General features: G+C 48.4%; 1 protein-coding gene across 2 annotated transcripts in view; it reads right to left on the bottom strand.

Annotated features, from left to right (window-relative positions):
- The window catches only part of PTPRN2 (protein tyrosine phosphatase receptor type N2), a 1,115,035-nt gene that overhangs the window by 368,171 nt on the left and 725,077 nt on the right, over positions 1-21,787 (bottom strand). For both annotated transcript variants that reach the window (XM_051857048.2, XM_051857049.2), the window contains one exon: positions 9,306-9,370. In XM_051857048.2, coding sequence (XP_051713008.2) covers positions 9,306-9,370 — 65 coding nt within the window. The remainder of the gene's footprint in view (positions 1-9,305; positions 9,371-21,787) is intronic.

Raw genomic sequence — 21,787 nt, 5'->3', positions numbered from 1 at the left:
GATGTTGCAACCTTTTCCTGCCAGTGCTCTCGAATCATGTTTGCTCTACTCTTTGCCTGTCTTGGGCCAAACAAGCATCGGCTTCTGAGACCAGCTCCTCCGAGCTCCGGTGCCCAGCCCCCAACCCCTGTTGGGACCCGCAGGCTCATGGTCACTCACTACACTGTCCTCTGCCACCCACACTGTGTGCTCCTGCTCTTGGATTTCCAAATATGTGCGCTGTCTGAAGACTGAGACACCCACATAGAACATAAAGTGTAAAATACTGTTTCAGTACTAGTTATAGCATTAATTCACATTGAACAACACATTAAGGACAGAGATCCTACATGAGGAGTAAGTGCACAGTGACTCCTGTTGTTGACTTAACAATTTGACACTCTTGTTTATGGCATCAGTAATCTCCCTAGGCTCTAGTCATGAGTTTCCAAGGCTATGGAAGCCTCTTGAGTTTGCTGACTTCGATTTTATTTAGACAAGGCCATAGTCAAAGTGTAAGTTCTCTCCTCCATTCAGAGAAAGGTACCTCCTTCTTTGATGGCCCATTCTTTCTACTGGGATTTCACTCGCAGAGATCTTTCATTTAGGTGTTTTTTTTTTTTTTTTTTTTTTTTTTTTTTTTTTTTTTTTTTTTTTTGCCAGAGTGTCTTGGCTTTCCATGCCTAATATACTCTCATGGGCTCTTCAGCCAGATCCGAATGCCTTAAGGGCTGATTCTGAGGCCAGAGTGCTGTTTAGGACATCTGCCATTCTATGAGTCTGCTGTGTAACCCGCTTCCCAAGTTGGATCATTCTCTCCCTTTTTTATTCTATCAGTTAGTATTTGTAGACACTAGTCTTGTTTATGTGATCCCTTTGACTCTTAGACCTATCAGTATGATCAATTGTGAACTGAAATTGATCACTTATTTATTTGAAAGACAGAGTTACAGAGAGAGGTAGAGACAGAGAGAGTGGTCTTCCATCTGCTGGTTCACTCTCCAGTTGGCTGCAATGGCTGGAGCTGCGCCAATCCGAAGCCAGGAGCCAGGAGCTTCTTCTGGGTCTCCCACGTGGGTGCAGGGCCCAAGGACTTGAGCCACCTTCTACTGCTTTCCCAGGCCATAACAGAAGGCTGGATCGGAAGAGGAGCAGCTGGGACTCGAACCGGTACCCATATGGGATGCCAGTGCTTCAGGCCAGGGCTTTAACCCGCTGAGCCACAGCGCCAGCCCCTGGGTTTCTCATGATTTTAATGAAAGCAAAGAACCCTACTTATTTTATTACTAAAACATAATTAGTTATCCTCTTGTGGCTTTATATTTTAAATCAGTTTTGCTTATTTTTGTGAAGGTTTTTGTTTTCTTGTCTGGTGGATGGTCTTTATAACAGATTTCTGGGAGTATGATTATTGAGCCGAAGAGTACGAATTTTTTTTAAGCTATAGGTATCTTCTAACAGACTGCTTTCTAAAAGAGTTAAACTCATTTACCTGGCCCCTGATGGAGTACGTGTACCCAAGCTGTATTGAATTTCACCTTTATTTAAAAAAAAGTGTTATGCTTATACAACCCCCAATACTAGTCTTAAAGATGAGTCCATGGATTTGATTCCAGGATGATACTGACTAATTTCACATTCAGGTGTGGCTCTGACATTCCACCCTGCGCCTGACTGCAAGCTTCCTGTCTCATGGGAATCTTTGGCTGGAGAGTCCTCTCCAGATCTCAACTGACCTACTGCGGCACAACCCTGATGGCATTTTCCTGATGGCTTCTATCCAAAAGCCTCCGTGACCAACCTGTAAGTGCTGAGCCAGCATGAGAGAGGCAGGCCCTTGCTGCTCCCATAATACACAAATGACCACATGGGAAATATTCCAGCTCACCCTCAACCGGACAACCCAAGACAGCAACTCCGCCACGGTTACTCTTTTGGACAAAGTGTATGCCACTCCAGCGTTTGTGGGCACAGGTCCCTCTTCATCTCCTGGGTCAAACCTGACCTACGAAAGCTGGCATCTGCAGAGTCAGGCATGAAACATCACCTTCACAACCTTCCCAGCCACACAGGTGCACCACCAGGCTGGGCCATCCCTGCCAGCATTTTCCTGCCACCTCTTTGCCCTGTTCCTGCATGTAATATCCCAGTTTCTCTTAGCAATCCCTAAGCAACCGGATTTAGATCGTTAATAGCCATTTATAGCAGCAGTATCTCAACAGATAGGTGGGCAATGACCGGGTGTGATTGGGGGAGGAACATTAAGCTGTTTTCTCCTTCATTGACCATGTAGCTCCTCCTTTATGCCTTCTTGTTTTGCACAGTAATGACAGTCAAATATTCCTACACACCCCTGCCTCCAGACAACACGCACAGCACACAGCAAATGGACATTAATTCATGGGGGTGGAAGCACCATCATAGGTTCATAGACTTTTAAGGGGCTTTTGGGATCAACATCTCTTAGCTACGGAATCCTTTCTGTGAACCTAATTTTACCCAGGAGCCCAATAAGTAACAGAGACAACACAAGCCCAGAGCTAGTTAAAGCAGAGGGTGAGCATGGCTGTGATGTTGGGATTTATACTCAACCATCTTCGCTCAAGCAAAACTCTGCGCACCCCTAGGGTTCTTTGTAGAAGTATCTGAAAATCACTTCTTCTGACCTCACTGGGCACTCATAGATAGATTCCCTTCTTCCTGATGGAGAACTCATTGCCACCCAAGGCGGCCGAATCAGGACTTCCATTTAGTCTGAATGCACTGCTTCCTTTTAAAAAAAAGTTTATATATTTGTATTTATTTGAAAGGTAAAGTGACACAGAGAGAAAGAGAAACACATCTTCCATATGCTGGTTCACTCCCTCAAAATGCCCAGGGCCAGGGTGAAGTCCGAGCTCCATCCTGGTCTCCTACATGGGTGGCAGGGGACCAGGTACTTGAGCCATCATCTGCGGCCTCCCAGGAAGCATGAACAGGGAACCGGCTCAGAAGTGCAGTAGCAAGGACTTGCATCAGCACTCTGATGTGGGATGTGGATTTCCCACATGGCGACTTCACCCATTTTGCCACAATGTCTACTGCAGAAACGCACTGCTTCTTAAGCCCTTATTAAAGTTTTTGAGCCACATGCCTCTGGGTCAGCCACTTGGGCCTTGGGTCAGTGACTTGGGTCACTCAAGGGTCAGCCACTATTTCTTACTAAAGCATTGGGCAGGCCAGCCTTGTAACTTCACACACTTCACTACCGCTCAGAAAGCAGAAAGTAACTCCTTACTCCAGACACGACTCTGGGAGCTGTGTTCATGGATCTGCCTCCTGAAAATCACTTAGATCATTTTCCTTACAAAACTTTGAGCTTTACTTTGTGGTGATTATTTTTCCCTTAAAAGAAACGTGCCTTTATTCATTTGAATAAAATGTACAACTTTTCAAGATATTAGAAATTAGATTTCGAAACACATCAAAGTACTACTAATCCATTAGAGACATGTGCGCTTGCACTGTAATCTCTTCATTCCCTTTAAATTTTGTTTTGAGATATTTCTGCTCGGCTTAACATGTTTTAATTCCACTATCTGTCATCGCACATGCGAATCACAGGTACTGGAGAGAGATTCTGTAAATGTTTTTAGATTTCTAAGAATCGAACTCTACTTCCCATTTTGGAATCAGGAATGAAAAGAATTTGAAATGTACTTAAAAAAATTCAAGATCAGGGCAGGCGCTGTGGCATAACAGGTAAAGCTGCTGCCTACAGTGCCAGCATCCTGTATGGGTGCTGGTTTGAATCCCGGCTGCTCCACTTCCGATCCAGCTCTGTACTAATGCACCTGGGAAAGCAATTGAAGATGGCCAAAGTCCTTGGGCCCCTGCACCCATGTGGGAGACCCAGAAGAAGCTCCTGGTTCCTGGCTTCAGATTGGCCCAGCTCTAGTCACTGTGGCCATTTGGGGACTGAACCAGTGGATGGAAGATTCATTCTCTCTCTCTCTTTCTGTAACTCTGCCTTTCAGATAAATAAATATTTTTAAAAATCCCAGATAATCAAAATCATACTGAATACTGAGATAGCAATTAAAATATAATTTTAATTTTGTTTAAAAATTTCTCAACTCGCACACTTTCTCCTCATTTTTGTTGCCCCAAATCTGCTCCAAATACATCAACTTGCTTTTTCTCTGTCAAGGGCCACTTCCCGATTGGATACTGGTTAGGCACAAATCAGATGGAATGGGTAGAGATCCGGGGATTGAGAACCCAAGGGCATGATGTCAATCAACTTCAAAGGTAAGAGAAACATTATCTTGTGAAGTGAACACTTCATATACATGACATACGTGGTCACGGAGTGGATCATTTTCTGCCACAAGAGATGGCTGAATTTCTGCCCATGGGAGTGGCAAGGTCAGTCTTCTCATCACTTAGGGACCAGGTGTGGGATCAGATCTGACTTGGCATAAAAATGGAGGAGCCAGTGCTGTGGTATTGGTTTTGCTTTGCTGTTGTCCTCAGCTCCCTGGTCTGGAGCCACTGCTCCCTGTACAGCTACCCTCAGAAAGCTCATTAGCCATGAGTCCACGAGTTTGGACCAGCCTCCTGCACACAGATGAGAAGGTTGTGCATACCAAGTGGGCAGAAGGTCATTCCTTCAAGAGTTAAGTCAACTTTGCAAATAATCTAAGTGGCAATTCAGGCTTCTATGAATCACGTCAATTTAATACAACAGCTTCACCAGCTTATTGTGATGCAGTTTCTATTTTGAGATGAGCAGATTTAGGGGAGCAGAGACAGGTTCTGGCAGGACAACAGAGAGTCCTACTTGGCCCGTGTTAGGTTTGAGATCTCTCTACCCATCCCCAAGTAAAGAAATCCAGTTGGCTGGACAGACTAGGGCTGCACAGAACTACAGACCTAAGTTTGGGATCGTCATATCACAGATAATGCAAGAAGCCAGGGCCTGGATGAGACACGAGGAGAGAACCAGTGCCTGTGGCTTTCAGATACGTAGAAATCAAGCTGAGGGAGGGTTGACAGATGGGAACTCTGAAGAGGCCTCCTTAGAGAAGTTGGTGTTTCAAGAAGGTAGGTGATCAGCATATGGTGTGGAGAGGACACGTGGTCCAAGTTCAGGAGAGTGACCATTAGATTTTGCAACCAGGAAGTTACCTATAAGGTTGACAATAGATACTGCAGTTGAACAGCGGAGACAAATTCCTGACTGCAGGGTGTGAAGAGAGACAGGTGGTGAGGTAATGGATAAATGGGGATAAAATAAGTTTTGCTATGAAAGGAAACAGAAATGGTGGGAGGGTGAGAAGAAATTTCTGTTGGTGTCAAAGATTTTTTGCAGCTTCCGTGAGATGGGAAACACCAGAGTGTATTTGTATGCTGATAGTAACAGGTCCGTGCAGGAATCATAGTGATGTAACAGAGAGAAAGTCACAGCAGAAGCGGATCTTTCTTTCATTAATGAGAGGAAGTGGACCCAGAGCAAGGAAGAAACAGGTATTCTATCTACTATTAAATAAGAGACAGCAAGGTTCCTCCTTATTGCAGAGTAGATCGGAGGGAGTATGCCAGGATCTTTTGCTCACTGAAATAGGACTATGAGTGTGACTTTGTGTGTGCACACGTGCACACGTATGTGTAGACCGGTTGCTGGCACTTGGAAAGGGGAGAATTGTAAAATAGCTGTTTTGGAGAGTGAACATCCTTGGGAATAATTGTCTGTCAGTGTTGAGTGTTCCTTCAAGGCCTCTTGTGATGAATTTCGAGTGACATCAATCAGCAAAACAGGGAAGTGATATCAAAGTCAATAAAATACTCCCTGCCATCCAGAAACCTGGCGGAGGAGGCAGAGGAAAGGAAGCATTAGCAAGGAAGGATGCGAGTTCCTGACAACACATACTTGGTGCAGGGAGGTAGTGATCTTGGAGTTCTGAGGGGATGAGTGTGCGAGGAAGAAGGGTTGGTTTTGAACAGGAGGTTGGTGCAGACAATAGGCCAGCAGGTATGGTGAGGGCAGGAACACAGATCAAGAGAAAAGGAGACTTCAAGGGACATAGGTCTCAAAGATGGCAAAGAAAGCCTGTGGAGAGGAGGGAATTAGTCGAACAGAGAGGAAGGAGCTGCCACAGCACAAGTTAGAGGCAGTGCAATCTTGGGTGATGGAAAATTTTAAGAGGTGTCCATCAGTGGACTTCATGTAAAGGCCATTGGGCTTGAAGAAGCTCCTATGAGCACAGAAATGAATGCAGGTGATAGGAAAGGATGAACCTTATCCCTCAGTGGCCCTGTATGCAGAAATACTGCATAAAATACAACATCAGCGTAAGACAACACAAAAGAAGAAAGGAAAAATCTCCAGGTTCCAAAAATGAAGAGGAATAAAAACTAAATCCTGACTGGAAGCTGATGTTAGAGCTGATCTTGGAAAAGCAGCACCTTGGACCCAAGCTGTAGGACCACGGTTTGGGGTTTGGGGTTGTTATACCCATACAAGGACAGCATGTGTGGCCTTGGAGTTGCCAGCGGTGGGAAAGCTGGAACCACACTAAGCTTGGAATCTTGAAGAGCTGCTTCACCCAAGAATGGAGACCAGAAACAAAGCACTCACCTGCTGGAGAAGTGGAAGGGAGGCCGAAACCCCTACCTGGGCCATAGCCAGGGTGGGGCCTCTCAGTTTCACCGCCCAAATGAGATGGGAACATCCAGGTAGCAAATTAACATGCAAGTGGACACCCTGAGCCATCGAGAGACAGTGCAAATCTTCCTAGACAGAAATTCTCACATGGGAACCCACACCTCCAGAATCATCAATCTTGCTAATGACAAATCAACAATTTAAAAAGCGAACTAAACAACCCTCATAAACTACACAAGAGAATAAACCTCCATGAGGGAGAAACCACAGATGCAATGAGCAGGAGGTAAAACTATGAGGCAAAGAGGATGGATAAAGAAGGTCCAACATGTGTCTATCAGAATATCATATAAGAATCCAAACAGCAATAGTAACATGAGTGAAGCTCTTGAGTTCTTACCATGTTCAAGTGTTTTATAGTTCAATAAACCTTTACAAAATCCAATGAGAGGGATACTGTGATTATCCGACTTGCAATAGAGGCAACAAAGATTGAAAGTGAGCCGATATTCAAAAAAATAATGGATGAAAATTTTGCAGAATTGAAGAAGGCCATTGGATTTAAGGAGCACATCGAGTACGGAAAAGGATAAGCTTAAAATTTCCTGATAGAAGGAAACAGTGCCCGGTGCTAAGAAGGTGCCAGAAATCAGAGTTTGGCCCTGTTGTTGCCATGGAGTCACAACGCTGATGTTGCAACTTTCTGTGGCTGCTTCCTCTGTGTGGGGCAGAAGCAGCTTCATCCTAAGCAGGCCACAGTGGAGGGTCTGACCTTCAGGCTTGGATTTGTACTGATGATAGCATTCGGTTGCCAAAGCTTAGGAGGCAAAGTGCAGGAGGTACGTGTGAAAGCCATGCTTGACCAGAGCCGGCCAGTCAGTTCAGCCCTATCCCGGCATCCTGCCTCTCTCTCCTGGAATTAATGGGAGTCTATGTCCCAAACAGGAAGATGGCACCAGACACCAGGTATCAGGCTAGTCACCTCCCAAACGAGCCCCAGAGTCTCATCGTTCACCAATGCCATGCCTACCTCTCCAGCTTCTCGGGGTACAACGTGCTTCACCACAAAGACACTTCCCAACCCATCATAGCTGGTTTCCAATGTAGCCTAAATAATTTATGGTGAAGGAAAGGGCTCATAGCACTGGGCTTCCTCTGGTTGGGTTACACCAATGATAGCCAGTATCAATTAAGGTTTGCACTTACTGGACACCATGATTCTTTCTATAGGAATGAATAAGACGCCAGATTATGCCACGTGATGAGCTTGGAAAGCGGGGAGGGAGGCCCGGGTATGTCAGATCTTCTCAATATCAAGAGACAGGCAGCCGAATCAACGCACCCCTACCACTGACTTTAATTCTCTAAGCCATTCTGGCCCCCTCTGCCATCGGTCACTGCACCTGCCCCAGGATACAGATGGTTCTTGGGAACCCCAAGACACTTGCTTTCTTTCTCTTCCTTCACTGGCTGCTAAAGCTACAGCGAGCTACCAGGGAAAAGACCGGGATGTCAGAGCTGTCAAATGCTTCATTAATCCAGCCTGTGCCAAAAAGGCAATGGGAAAAACACCAAGAACCGTAGTACCCATCAGGACTCTTCAAGCAATTTCTCAAAAGTTCCCATCAGCCCTTTGTTGTGTTTCTCTCCTGCATTTGCCCATCGTTTAACTAAACACGAACATTTCCAAGGCACAGTTGCAATTCAAGCAGTTCTTAAGAATATACTATTTGGTAAGCACAGGAGCCTGTGTTTGGGAAGAGCAACCAATTAAGGAAGTTCTTATTTCAAGAGCCCAAGACTCAGAGCCAGTGAATTAGAGATTTCCCCAAAGAAGCAACTAATCTTCAAGTGGCTCTGCAGAGGACATCTCTGCTGTGTAGCAAGAACACTCACAAATAAGCACTCCTTAATAGTTAATTATCTTTAATGGTGAGTGCTGTGAAATCTAAAATTTCAAACGCAATAGTACAGATTGGTTTCGGTCCACGCTGACTTAGGAGTGGCATCATACCACTCCTGCGAGGGATCGTGTCGCGGCTCTGTGTACAGTTCATTAAATTGCCACGCGGCTGGGGAAGCCAGTATTGGCAAGGTGCGGGGGAAGGGAGGACCATCGGCTGTAATTGCCCGATGGAGTGTTTGGTCAAGGACCTCTTTTTGATACCAAGATAGCAATGTTTGGACATAACCGGTATCAGATAGATTTTAAGTTACATTATGAAAGTATTCATTCCTTTACATGACCAATTCCAAATATATATAATAAGATATATATATATATATTTAAGATATATATATTTATAAGAAGATAAAAATTTGTTTTACTAGATCCCAAGAGGAAAGAGTAATTTCTCTACACTTGTTCATTTTCACAAATTCAGCAATTATGAAGTATCTGAAGCAGAAAATACATGTTTTCTGACAGTTTCTCTGTTTTTCTTATGCATGACTGTTTTTCTTGGGGAGACACCGAATTAGGATTTCAAAGGCAGCCAAACACAGAGTCGAATCTGCCAGTCGCCAACACCGACCAGCATTCCCTACCAGTGGGAGGAGCTACCCAGTGGTCTTCCGTGTGCAACACAACATTGGTGCAACCAACCCACACACCGGACACCGGTGCCGAGCCTGCACCAGAAACAAGACCAGCACCACCACCAGCCCCTCATGTACTCACCGACCCGGTTCCGGTTTGAAGAATTTTCAATCCAGAAGCTTTTTCCAGTTTGTCTTTGTTGTCCACTGTTAGAAAAAAAATTAAGAAGCACAGGGTTTAGCTGGGGGAAGGAATGGGCCTGAAGTCACAGCTGAGCATTTAGCGTTTTCCTCCACTGAAAACTTCAATTACATCCCAGGCTGGACTGTCTACTAGAACAGGTGCTCTGATGGACCAGTGTGGAGTTAGGAAGCCTGAGTTGGAGGCCCTGACTTGAGACCCTGCTTCCCATGAGAAGCCTGGTCCATGTCCGGTAGGCACTACCGTGTACCTTTGCCCTCATCTGTGAAATGATGTCAGACTGGGAAATTCACAGAATGGCTGTGAAGACTTGATGAGACATTGTGTACAGAACAGCTTTCAAATGGCAAAGTCTTATGTTAAAAGGATATATTGGTTGTTAATTATATAATCATCGGGAAATATGTTTTATCGAGTAGCATTATTTAAAACAGCTCCCTTGAAGGCGCAGCTGAATGTGTGTATTTATGTTATTAAAGCTGACAGCTATTTCTTCCTTTATTCAAGTCTCTCCAAGAAACATTCTATAATAATTTAGCACCAATAAAAGCCTAATCCATTCTAGTGTGCTCCTGGCTTAGAACGAGGAAGACTTTCAGAGAATGAATTACACTCAGTATCAGACCCGGAGAAATGAGCTTTGGAAACAATTAGCAGATGTAAATGAAAACTCAGCCACTCCAATGCCCACAACGGCGAGCCCACCTGCCCCCACTTCACAGAGAGGGAGTGTGTCACAAGGCAATTGACCTTGGCTTACGATTCTGCAGAAATATTCTTTTGGATAAAGCCCCTGTCACTTTGGAAATGAAAACCAGGAAAAACAGAATTTTATTGCAAACCCTATGAATAAAGAGTGCTTTGCAATTGTGATTAATACAGAACAAGATAGCAAGAAAATAGCAATTACTTTCACCTCTTATTGTAATACCCCTGCATTAATCCCGAGTAATGAAATTATATCTTTTACGGGATACAAATGAGATCTTGTTATAGGCTGCTCTCCCATCTTTAGGGCATTTTCATTGTCTTATAGGGAGTTTTTTTTTTCTTTGAACAAATGAATGTTTTTTTTTTTTACATACAGGTAATCATTCACTGTACTGAAAGAATGAAGCAGACGTAAAATAATCTGGGTTAGATCAAAAGTACTTTAAATTACTTTAGGATAGGGTACGGATGTAGGAGGAGGGTGGACGGTGAGCTGCACATGTAAACTTCGAACAGCAAGAGAATACTTTCAACTGTGTAAGGATTTATTTATTTATTATTTAAAAGGTAGAGAGAGTGAGCGAGAGCGAGAGGGCTACCTTCCATCTGCTGGTTCACTCCCTAAAGGAGTGAACTGCACCTAAACAGCTGGTACTGGGCCACGCTGAAGCCAGGAGCCCAGAACTGTAGCTGGCAGGGGCCCAAGTAATTGGGCCACCTTCTGGCTTTCCAGGCACATTCGCAGGGAGCTGGGTCAGAAGTGAGGTGGCCTGGACTCAAACCAGCACCCCGACATGGGATGTGGGAGCAGTAAGTGGCAGCTCAACCCACTGTGCCACAATGTCAGCCCCGGGAGAGTATCTTTTAAAGACACGGAGTACAAAATAATCAATTTTAATGTTCTGCGAGGAACAAAGGAAATATGTTAGTTCATGACAAACTATTTGGGGGTGGGATAACACCTAGTGAACTCCTTTAAACAGACGGAGAAACAGGAAGTGCATCAACAAAGGAGTTTAAAAAACACTTCAGTCATCACTAACCAGCAAAAGCATATGTCTGCAGCCTGACCATTAATGATGGAGAATAATCCAGTCCAGGGGTGAGCAAAATGTCCTACAGGGCCAGAAAGTATTTTAGGCTTGGCAGGCAACGGTCTCTGGTGCAGCAACTCTGTCCTGCCGTGCGGTGTACAGAGCGGATGGATGGGGCCGTGTTCCAATAAAACTTTATTGATACATGCAGACGATGCCTTCTAACAAGCCCGAGATAGCACTACATTAACCAGCCTCTGAACAATTGCCTTTAGTCTCTGGAAGACTGTAAGAAGCTCTTTGTCAGAGTGTCGTGTCACCAACACCAATGGTGTGATGGATGCTGTCATCGTGGGACACCCAGGAGTGGCCTCTGCGTGCGACTGTGCTTCAGGGAGTCTTTAATCCACCTGCTGTTAGAATCACCCCCGGAGATGTGTGTGTCGGCGTGATTCTGTGTGCATAAGAGCGAGCTTGCTCAACCTACAGAACAATTCTGAGCAACCGCTAAGTGCTGGTGAGGGTTTGACTGGCTGTGTCGTTGCCCTTTGATTGGTGCCCAGAGCCACAGCACACGCATGGCCCCTGTGTGCTCGCAATGCTATCTGCCTCCCACGCCGACTGCACGGGCCCCCGGCACACGCATCTTCGTTTCATGGGCTCTGGAGTTGTGAGGGTTCTTCCAGTGGCCCCGGCCAGCGTGCCTCTGGGTACTGCTTGACAAGCTTCTCAAAACTGCCTTGAGCCAGCGCCGCGGCTCACTAGGCTAATCCTCCACCTTGCGGCGCCGGCACACCAGGTTCTAGTCCCGGTCAGGGCGCCAGATTCTGTCCCGGTTGCCCCTCTTCCAGGCCAGCTCTCTGCTGTGGCCAGGGAGTGCAGTGGAGGATGGCCCAAGTGCTGGGCCCTGCACCCCATGGGAGACCAGGAGAAGCACCTGGCTCCTGCCTTCGGATCAGCGCGGTGCGCTGGCCGCAGCGTGCTGACCTGTCTCTCTCTCTTACTGTCCACTCTGCCTGTCAAAAAAAAAAAAAAAGAAAAAGAAAAAAGAAAAAAAATTGCCTTGACCTTTTCTCCGTTCCGTCTGGCCCATTCAAAGCCATCAGCAAGCGAGGCAAGCGACCTGAGCCATGTAAATTAGTGTATTGTTTTCAGAGTATAAAGGCCTTTAATAGAGTAACGAACTGCTTTGTCCCTGAAATAATCCAAGAACCCAAGACACAAGTTTAAGTCCAAATCTAAATAATGAATATTTAAATGTAAGGTTGCCTGCTGTTAATATCTGCTACCTGCCAGTCACCGATGCAGTCACTGTTTGTACGTTAGCTTATTTCCTGCTTAAACCCACCTAGACTGTACATTCTAGACCTCCATTCAAGAAATGGGGAACAAAGTGATGTCACTGCTCAGTCAGAGGCGGATCTGTCTCTAAGTCCTGGATCTGAGCCGCTGTGATCTGGGCCCGTCTGTCACCAAGGCCAGGAACTATGATGAGTGATGCTCATAGCCACAGATTCTGATTAGGGATGTTTCTCTGCTAGGTGCTTCTGCCCTGGGGACCCAGCGAGTTCTGGGAATCTTGTCTGGATGAGCAAGGGTGGGGGGAAAATGGCAAGAATCCATTTTAAAGGTTTGTTCCTGAGACCAGAATGAAGCACTCTAGGGAATCATACGCCAAAATACAAAAAGAAGTGGGTAGGTGGGGTAGGGGCTGAGTAGAGATCAAAAGACACACTTCCCAGGAAGTCCTGGACTGACAGTAGAGTCCTGTGGAGGTCTGATAAAGCCACCAGGTAGAGTGTGATGGATCCACCAGGAGGAGGTGGGATGGAGGCAACAGGAAGAGGATGGAGCCACCAGGTAGAGGTGGGATGGAGCCATCAGGAGGAGGCATTATGGAAACATCAGGTAGAGGTGGGATGGAGCCATCAGGAGGAGGATTATGGAAACATCAGGTAGAGGTGGGATGGAGCCATCAGGAGGAGGATTATGGAAACATCAGGTAGAGGTGGGATGGAGCCACCAGGAGGAGGATTATGGAAACACCGGGTAGAAGTGGGATGGAGCCACCAGGAGGAGGATTATGGAAACACCGGGTAGAAGTGGGATGGAGCCACCAGGAGGAGGATTATGGAAACACCGGGTAGAAGTGGGATGGAGCCACCAGGAGGAGGATTATGGAAACACCAGGTAGAGGTGGGATGGATCCATCAGGAGGAGGATTATGGAAACACCAGGTAGAGGTGGGATGGAGCCACCAGGAGGAGGATTATGGAAACACCAGGTAGAGGTGGGATGGAGCCACCAGGAGGAGGATTATGGAAACATCAGGTAGAAGTGGGATGGATCCTTCAGGAGGAGGATTATGGAAACATCAGGTAGAAGTGGGATGGAGCCACCAGGAGGAGGATTATGGAAACACCAGGTAGAAGTGGGATGGAGCCACCAGGAGGAGGATTATGGAAACACCAGGTAGAAGTGGGATGGAGCCACCAGGAGGAGGATTATGGAAACACCAGGTAGAAGTGGGATGGAGCCACCAGGAGGAGGATTATGGAAACACCAGGTAGAAGTGGGATGGATCCATCAGGAGGAGGATTATGGAAACACCAGGTAGAGGTGGGATGGAGCCACCAGGAGGAGGATTATGGAAACACCAGGTAGAGGTGGGATGGAGCCATCAGGAGGAGGATTATGGAAACACCGGGTAGAAGTGGGATGGATCCATCAGGAGGAGGATTATGGAAACACCAGGTAGAAGTGGGATGGATCCATCAGGAGGAGGATTATGGAAACATCAGGTAGAGGTGGGATGGAGCCACCAGGAGAAGGATTATGGAAACACCAGGTAGAGGTGGGATGGAGCCACCAGGAGGAGGATTATGGAAACACCAGGTAGAAGTGGGATGGAGCCACCAGGAGGAGGATTATGGAAACACCAGGTAGAGGTGACTTAGTTCTAGGCTATTCAGATGATTAAATCTTCCTGTTCCCATGGCATCACTGTGCCTCTCACCAGCTTGCCCTCAGAGCAGCAGGACCTGGTTCTCTCTGTTCTTCTACCCAACAGGAAGGGCACCCGATATCCCCTGGTTTCTCCTCGTCTTCAGGACAGACTTTCTGCTCCTTGCTCTGACCCCAGAACAGGGAGTTTGTTTAGCTCCCCCAAACTTGGGGCCTTTGTGAAAACACTCCTCCTGGCCCCATCCAGAAAGTCCAGAACCAGGGTATAGTAAACCGCATGTGTTAAAAAGTTTGCTCCCTTGTCTTACCAGGAGCTACCTGCTAGGATTAGTCAGACTTCAGTATCATGCTCTCCACCCCTTCCTCTCCTGTGTTCATTCATTCCTCCACCCATTCAGGCCTCCCATGTACTAGGCACCAGGCCAGCCAGATCCGTGCTGTCTCTGAGCTGAGCTTCGGGGGGAGAGGGCTGAGAAGACACCATGTCTGTCTGCGACAGGGTTGGGAGTGGAAGAGCAGGTGGGGGATGGAAGGCGGCAGGAGTGGGGGGCGTGTCCTGGACGTGTGCTCTTTCCTAAGCCCATGGACCTTCTGAAAGACGCTTGACCACACTTGAGTGTCCCACTCCTGGTGCAGCCCCCAGAGTGGCAGCAAAGGATCAGGATCTGGACTCCACTTTCTGTGGGAAAAACCTAGGTGTGCATCCCCTGTTCTGCAGGTGTGACAGACCAGCCACCTGCTTTGCAGCTGTGCTGAACAGTCTGAGCGGCTGGGGTAGCACGGCGAGGCCTTTGCCCTGTGGAATGGCACCACGTCTTCACCTAGACTCCTCTTCAACCTCAAGATGACATCTGTGCCGGTTACGATCCACACTGCAGTGTTCAGTTCATGCTAGGGTCCCGGCTGTTCTTCACCCAGACTGCAGGGTGAGAGCTACCTCACCCACGAGGAAGATTCTTAAATTTCTATTTAAGTAACCCCCCCCCCCCACACACACACACAGACAGACACAGACAAAATAGACCCAGGAACAGAGGCAGGGATGACTAAGCTATCTTTCCAAGTTAGATTAACCCACAAAATTTTTTAATAATTTAATAATATAGTTGATTTAGCCATTTTTAAAGATTTATTTTAGTTATTACTTGAAAGTGAGAGTAACAGAGACAGGAACAGATAGAGATATATATAGAGAGAGATCTTCCATCTACCGGTTGACTCCCCAAATGGCCGCAATGGCTGAGACTGGGCCAGGTTGAAGGCAGGAGCCAGGAGCTTCATCCTGGTCTCCCACCTGAGTGCAGGGGTCCAGGGACCTGGGCCATCCTCTGCTGCTTTCCCAGGTGCATTATCAGAGAGCTGGATTGGAAGTGGAGCAGCCAGGACTTGAACCAGTGCCCATTTGGAATGTCGGCGTTGCAGGCGGCAGCTTGACCCGTTATGTCACAATGCCGGCCCCACAGAGTTTGTTCTTTACCTGTGGCTATTCGAGTGAGGAATCTAACCTACAGGACATCCCTCTGTCCACATTTCTTCCTATTTTTCACCAGGACATCAGGGGCAGTCAGACGTCCTGGCTAGGCAAAGGCTAATCATGGCTGTGATACCAGGGAGATGGAAGGTCTGGCAGAACATGTCACAGAAAGCCTGCCTGGCTCCTGCAGTCACCTCCACCTTCCCAAGGTGGTGCCCACCACCTCTGTTTAATAATTCACTGCAGAATCATGCCAACCCCCTGGTGCACTTCCTGGAACTCCCTTGTCCCCTGGAAAGCCCAGCAGTGCCCTGCAGAGATGTCAAGAAAGTGGGGACTCTCAAAGGGGACAGAATCCTGGTCCCCCATTTTCCCATTGGAGGGCACAGAGTGCTTTCAACACTGCAAGTCCCCTTGGCAGTGTGGAATAACAAGATAAAGGACAAACTCTGTGGGGCTGGCATTGTGGCATAATGGGTCAAGCTGCCACCTACAATGCCGACATTCCAAATGGGCACTGATTCAAGTCCTGGCTGCTCCACTTCCAATCCAGCTCCCTGATAACGTGGGCTTGTGCTCTCTTGTGACCTTGTCAGTCTCTGGCTTCAATTGCCTTTCAACAGTGCCTGCTCTCCCTTTCTATTTTATTTTGTGCATTTTGAAATCTCTCATTGGTGGCGATGACGGAAAAAGAGAGAGGCTGTGAGATTTCCCATTTTTTCTAGCCTACGTAAAATGTCACACAATTTATCCGAAGCAACATAGCTCTTCTGTTTGTTTCTTATTTGCTTTGTGTTTATTTATTTTTATTGGCATCTGTTTGAAAGACACAGCAGTGGAGAGGGGAGCAGAGAGGGGGAGAGGGAGAGGGAGAGAGAGAAGGAGAGGGACAGAGGGAGAGAGGGAGAGAGAGAGAGGGAGGGAAAGAAGGAGAGAGGGAGAGAGGGAGAGGGAGGGAGAGAAGGAGAGGGAGAGAGGCAGAGAAGGAAAGAGAGAGAGGGAGAGAGGGAGAGGGAGGGAGAGAAGGAGAGGGAGAGAGAGAGAAGGAGAGGGAGAGAGGGAGAGGGAGGGAGAGAAGGAGAGAGGGAGAGGGAGAGAGGCAGAGAAGGAAAGAGAGAGAGGGGGAGAGGGAGAGGGAGGGAGAGAAGGAGAGGGAGAGAGGGAGAGAGAAAGAGAAGGAGAGGGAGAGAGGCAGAGAAGGAAAGAGAGAGAGGGGGAGAGGGAGAGGGAGGGAGAGAAGGAGAGGGAGAGAGGGAGAGAGAAAGAGAAGAAGAGGGAGAGAGGAAGAGGGAGAGAGAGGAGAGGGAGAGAGGGAGAGAGAGAAGGAGAGGGAGAGAGGAAGAGGGAGAGAGAGGAGAGGGAGAGAGGGAGAGAGGGAGAGGGAGAGAGAGAAGGAGAGGGAGAGAGGAAGAGGGAGAGAGAGGAGAGGGAGAGAGGGGGAGAGGGAGAGAGGGAGAGAGGGAGGGAGAGGGAGGGAGAGAGGGAGAGAGGGAGGGAGAGGGAGGGAGAGAGGGAGAGAGGGAGGGAGAGGGAGGGAGAGAGAGAAGGAGAGGGAGAGAGGGAGGGAAGGAGGGAGAGAATCTTTCAGCTGGGACTCAAACAGGCACTCAGATATGGGATGCAGGGGCATGGCAAGCGGCAGCCTAACCTGCTGTGCCAAAACACATGTTTCTTCCTTTTTGAGCTCAAATACTCATGAGCCTAAGAAAGCAACACAAAGCACAGTCGTCCTCAGCATCTGTTCGTTGTCCACAGAGCATGCTGGAATTCTCCGCAACATGCTTCCCCCACAGTGACTGTTGTGAGATGCTTCCTGATGGACTTCCTGGGGCAGCCACGAGGAGGATTTCTTCGTAGACCTCCCTTGGGCTTCACGGCGCTGTGATGTCAGCTGAGCATTCTCACAGATGCCCGTGGCACCTGCACCAAGTTCTCGGGCTCAGCAGCTCACCCAATGGGAACCTCGCCTCTCAGTTTGGGTCTGGGGGAAACAACCCAGGACGCCCAGCAGGCTCTCGCGCCTCTCAGCGAACCCCCTGATGACACTGCCAGGTTGTGGGGAGAAAGAAGACTTCTTCCAGCCAAATGTTCAATCAAATTCCAGTTGCCAGCTCTTTTTCAATTTCTTTTTCTTTTTTTTAAGCCATTTCCTGGACTTCTCGGGTTGATGTGCGTGAGAGCTGGCCAGCAGGCCAGGATGTGGAGACAGTGGGAGGAACTACTTTAATAAAGGCAGAGAACAACACAGAAAGCCCATTTTTATCTTCATAGGAGACAAAAAGGGTTTCCAAACATAAGAAAGAAGTCCTTTAAAATTAAATTCACTAGATGAAGGATATGCAAATTACCTGAAGAAGCGGAACCATATAATGTTCTCAAAATTCTGCAATAGCCTATTTAATTAGTATTTTAATTTATCAGAATAATTCTTTGCACTTGACAATTTATGCAGTATTCCATATAATTAAGCACGTAGCTACAGTGGAATAATTTTGCCTACTTTCTTTATCCCCGTTATTTTAACCTGAAAGAATGTGCAGAAGTCTCTTCTATGATCTAAATTACAATGGGGACAACTTAATGGCTTCTCTCTATTAGAAAGCTGGAGTAGACGCAGAGCAGCCCAGCACAGGGGGATGGGGAGGGGACACTGGGGGATCCTGACTTGCTTTGTGGCCATTCTCAGGGTGGGGTGGGGGGGGAGAATCTTCCATCTACTGGTTCACTCTCTAAATTTCTGCAACAGCCACGTTTGGGCCAGGCCGAAGCCTGGTTTTCCACATGAGTGGCAGGGGCCCAAGCACTTAGTCACGTCCTGCTGGCTCCCAGGTGCATTAGCAGGAAGCTGTATCGGAAGCGAAGCAGCCAGGACTCAATCCTGGCTCCAATATGGGACGCCATCCCTGCAAGGGGTGGCCTAAGCAGCTGCCCCACAACACCGGCCAATGACAGGATTTTTTAAAAAGAAGACATGTCCAAAGTTAACAACTTCGGCCCCTTCTTCTGTTTTATTGAGGTTTATTTATTTTATTTTTTTGAAAGGCACCGACTACTTGAGCCGTCACCCAGGGTGCATATTAGCAGGAAGCTGGAATCCTAAGCAGAGTGAGGACTTGAACCCAGGCACTCCACTCTCGGCTTTGGGGGGCCCGGGTGGCATCGGAGCTGCTGCACCACACGGCAGCCCCCACACAGATCTAAGAAGAGACCACTCCCGGGTCAGAAGCTGCAGCCCGAGAGGGGTGACTTCTGTCCCCTCCGCAGCCCTGACTCAGCCCAGACCAGGCCCTGTCCTGCACAGGAGCTCTGTGAAATAACAGAGTCTCTGTTCATGTAAGTTTGGGAAACAAAGCTAAATAAAGTTAAACACCTAAAAAATTATTGGCCTCCTCGGGGACTTCAACAGAGAGATGAGCGTGTGGCTCCCTGAAGGGGCTGCACCCACATTCGACCTGGGGTGGGGGCGGTGTCACCCCTGGGCCATCTTGATTCCTCTCATAAGACATCAGGCACAGCTGAGATCTGAAGCTTCCCAGGGTAGGGTCGAACTCTAAGGGTCTTTGGTTCCAGAACCCTCTACCATCTCTGTTTTTTTTTTTTTTTTTTTTTTTTTTTTAAGATTTATTTATTTGAAAGAGTTACAGAGAGGCAGAGGCAGAGGCAGAGAGAGAGAGAGAGAGAGAGAGAGAGAGGTCTTCCATCTGCTGGTTCATTCCCCACTGGCCGCAATGGCTGGAGCTGCGCCAATCTGAAGCCAGGAGACAGCAGCTTCTTCCAGGTCTTTCACATGGGTGCAGGGGCCCAAGGACTTGGGCCATCTCACTGCTTTCCCAGGCCACAGCAGAGAGCTGGATCAGAGGTGGAGCAGCTGGGACTTGAACCAGCACCCATATGGGATACCAGCACAGTAGGCAGTGGCTTTACCCACTATGCCACAGTGCCAGCCCCCTACCATCTCTGTCAAAAATCAAATGCTTTGCAGAGTGATGACTGATCATTCTGTCATTACAAAACCAAACACTATCATTCAGCTAGCACTTGTGGCTGAAGTATGCAAAGACAGAGCTAAGACTTCAGACAATGAAGCCTGTCCATCCACGGGAAAGGTCTAGAACTTAGGAAGGAAACTTAAGGTGGTTGTCCCGGGGCTGGCCTTGTGCCACAGTGACTGGAATCCTACACTGGATGGCCTGGGTGCCGGGGTCCCTGCCGCCCCCAGCAGAGTTCCCAGCTCCTTGCTCCTGGCTTTGACCTGGCCCAGCCTTGGCTGTGGCAGCCATCTGGGGAGTGAACCAGAGGATGAACGATACCTGCCCTTCTCCCCTCCGCCCCCACCTGTCCCTCTCTCTGCCACTCTGCCTTTTGGATGAAGAAGTAAATCTTGGAAAAAGCAAAAAAGATGGCTCTGTGGTCACTTGGGGACGCCGGGCCGTGCTTCAGGAAGGCTGGAGGCTGGCGTGGGTGGGGCAGGAGGTGTCTGGAGGTGCAGCGTGGGGCTGTGGAAGGGTAGATGTCAGGGGAATTGCATGGCACAGAGGCCAAGGGGCCTGAGGGCAGGCAGGGGCTATGTGGCCCTGGGCATTTCCTTACGCAGGTGAGGGGACTTTTTCTCTGGGGGGATGTGCCTGCTCATGAGACCCCCCACATCAGATGGGGTGCTGTCCTGGAACCTGTACCTGCAGGAATAACTCTTTGGGCAAATCCTCACGAACCTGGCTCTGTTAGGTTTCTGTTGCTGGATTGGAGTAGTGGCCTAGCAGCTGGGCGTGGGCACATCCCAGCTGGGGAACAGCCCTCATCTCGCCCAGCCCACTTTGCAGAGGGCCTGGCTCCTCAGCTGGAACACAAGGTGCCCTGGGCATGGGAGGAACAGAGATCTCCTGGGCCAGGGCTGGCAGCATCTGCAGCGCCAGCTCTGTCTCCATCCCACCACAGTGCAGGGCGCCACGGTGGCCAGGCTGGCCCCTGCTGTCTGGAGTCCCTAAGCCAGGAATGAGTCATCATCCCCAGACACTCAAGAGACGAGGACTGGAAGCAGAGTGGCAGCTGGCATCCCCCCCTCACATCTGCACGGATCTCCCACGATTCAGTCGTCTGTTAGTTTTAAAGCTCAAACCCACTTCAATGCAGGGTGGAGTGGCATCGTGGGGGGGGGCACCCAAGGGTTAAGACAGGGAGGCTGAGGTTACAACTCAGCTCTGCTGCTTAACAGCTGCAGCCTCTGAGCCAAATTCCTCTGTCGTGCTTCACCTCAGTTTTCTTACCTGTGAAATGGGCTAGACGGAAGCAAGATAAGGCTTCCTTTTTGGTATCGGTCTCATTCCTCGCCAACTCTCAATGCTTGTCTTAGCTTGGGAGCAGTGTTTGGTGTTTGATGTTCTGTGCCCCTTCCTGGAAACACTTGTACCTTGGCTTATGGGACTCCCTCTTGTCTTGCGTACGTTCAGATTAATTTGACATCCTTTTTCCGTGGCCTCTTTCCTGAATATTGAAGTTATTTGTGATTGATGCCTTAACTTTTTCTTTTTTCTCTCTCACTCCCAGGCAGTTCATTTGGCCCTAAGCTTCCAATGCTAACTAGCTGCTGGCCGGCCTGCGTCCCTTCCTCTAGCCTGATCCTAGCCTCCGTTTCCCTGCCGTCTCTACTAGGATGTCTAGTGGGCATCTCCAAACACCTTCCTGGGGCTGGGCTGTGGCTCAGGGGTCATGCCGCTGCCTGCAACGCCAGCATCCTGGATGAGAGCGTCAGTTTGCTCCCAGGCTGCTCTGTTTCCAATCCAGCCTCCTGCTAATGGGCCTGGGAAAGCAGCAGAACATGGCCCAAGTCCTTGGGTCCCTGCCATCCATATGGGAGACCTGGACAGAGTTCCAGGCTCCTAGCTTTGGCCTGGCCCAACCCTAGCCATTGTGGCTAGTTTGAGAGTGGACTAATGGATGGAGATCTCTTTATCTGTCTCTCTTCCTCTTTGGCACTCTGCCTTTCAAAAAATAAATAAAATAAAGCTTAAAGAACAACAACAGGTTCCCGATGTCACCAACTTCCCCAAATCTGTTCCTCCCTGATGTCTCCAGCCTGCCAGCGGCCAGCAGCTTAGACAAGAAACCGTGGCACACTCTCAATTCACTTCCTTTGACCACACATCCAGTTCGTCAGGAAGTCCTGCTGGCTCTACCCCCGACAGGCATTCAGGACCTGAGCACTGTCTTTACCATCCTCATCCAAACACCGGGTTCTCTAC

The sequence above is a fragment of the Oryctolagus cuniculus genome, chromosome 7, assembly GCF_964237555.1.
Source record: "Oryctolagus cuniculus chromosome 7, mOryCun1.1, whole genome shotgun sequence".
Lineage (NCBI taxonomy): Eukaryota > Metazoa > Chordata > Mammalia > Lagomorpha > Leporidae > Oryctolagus > Oryctolagus cuniculus.
The sequence above is the reverse complement of the archived record's forward strand: the minus strand, read 5'-3'. Positions and strand labels throughout refer to the sequence as shown.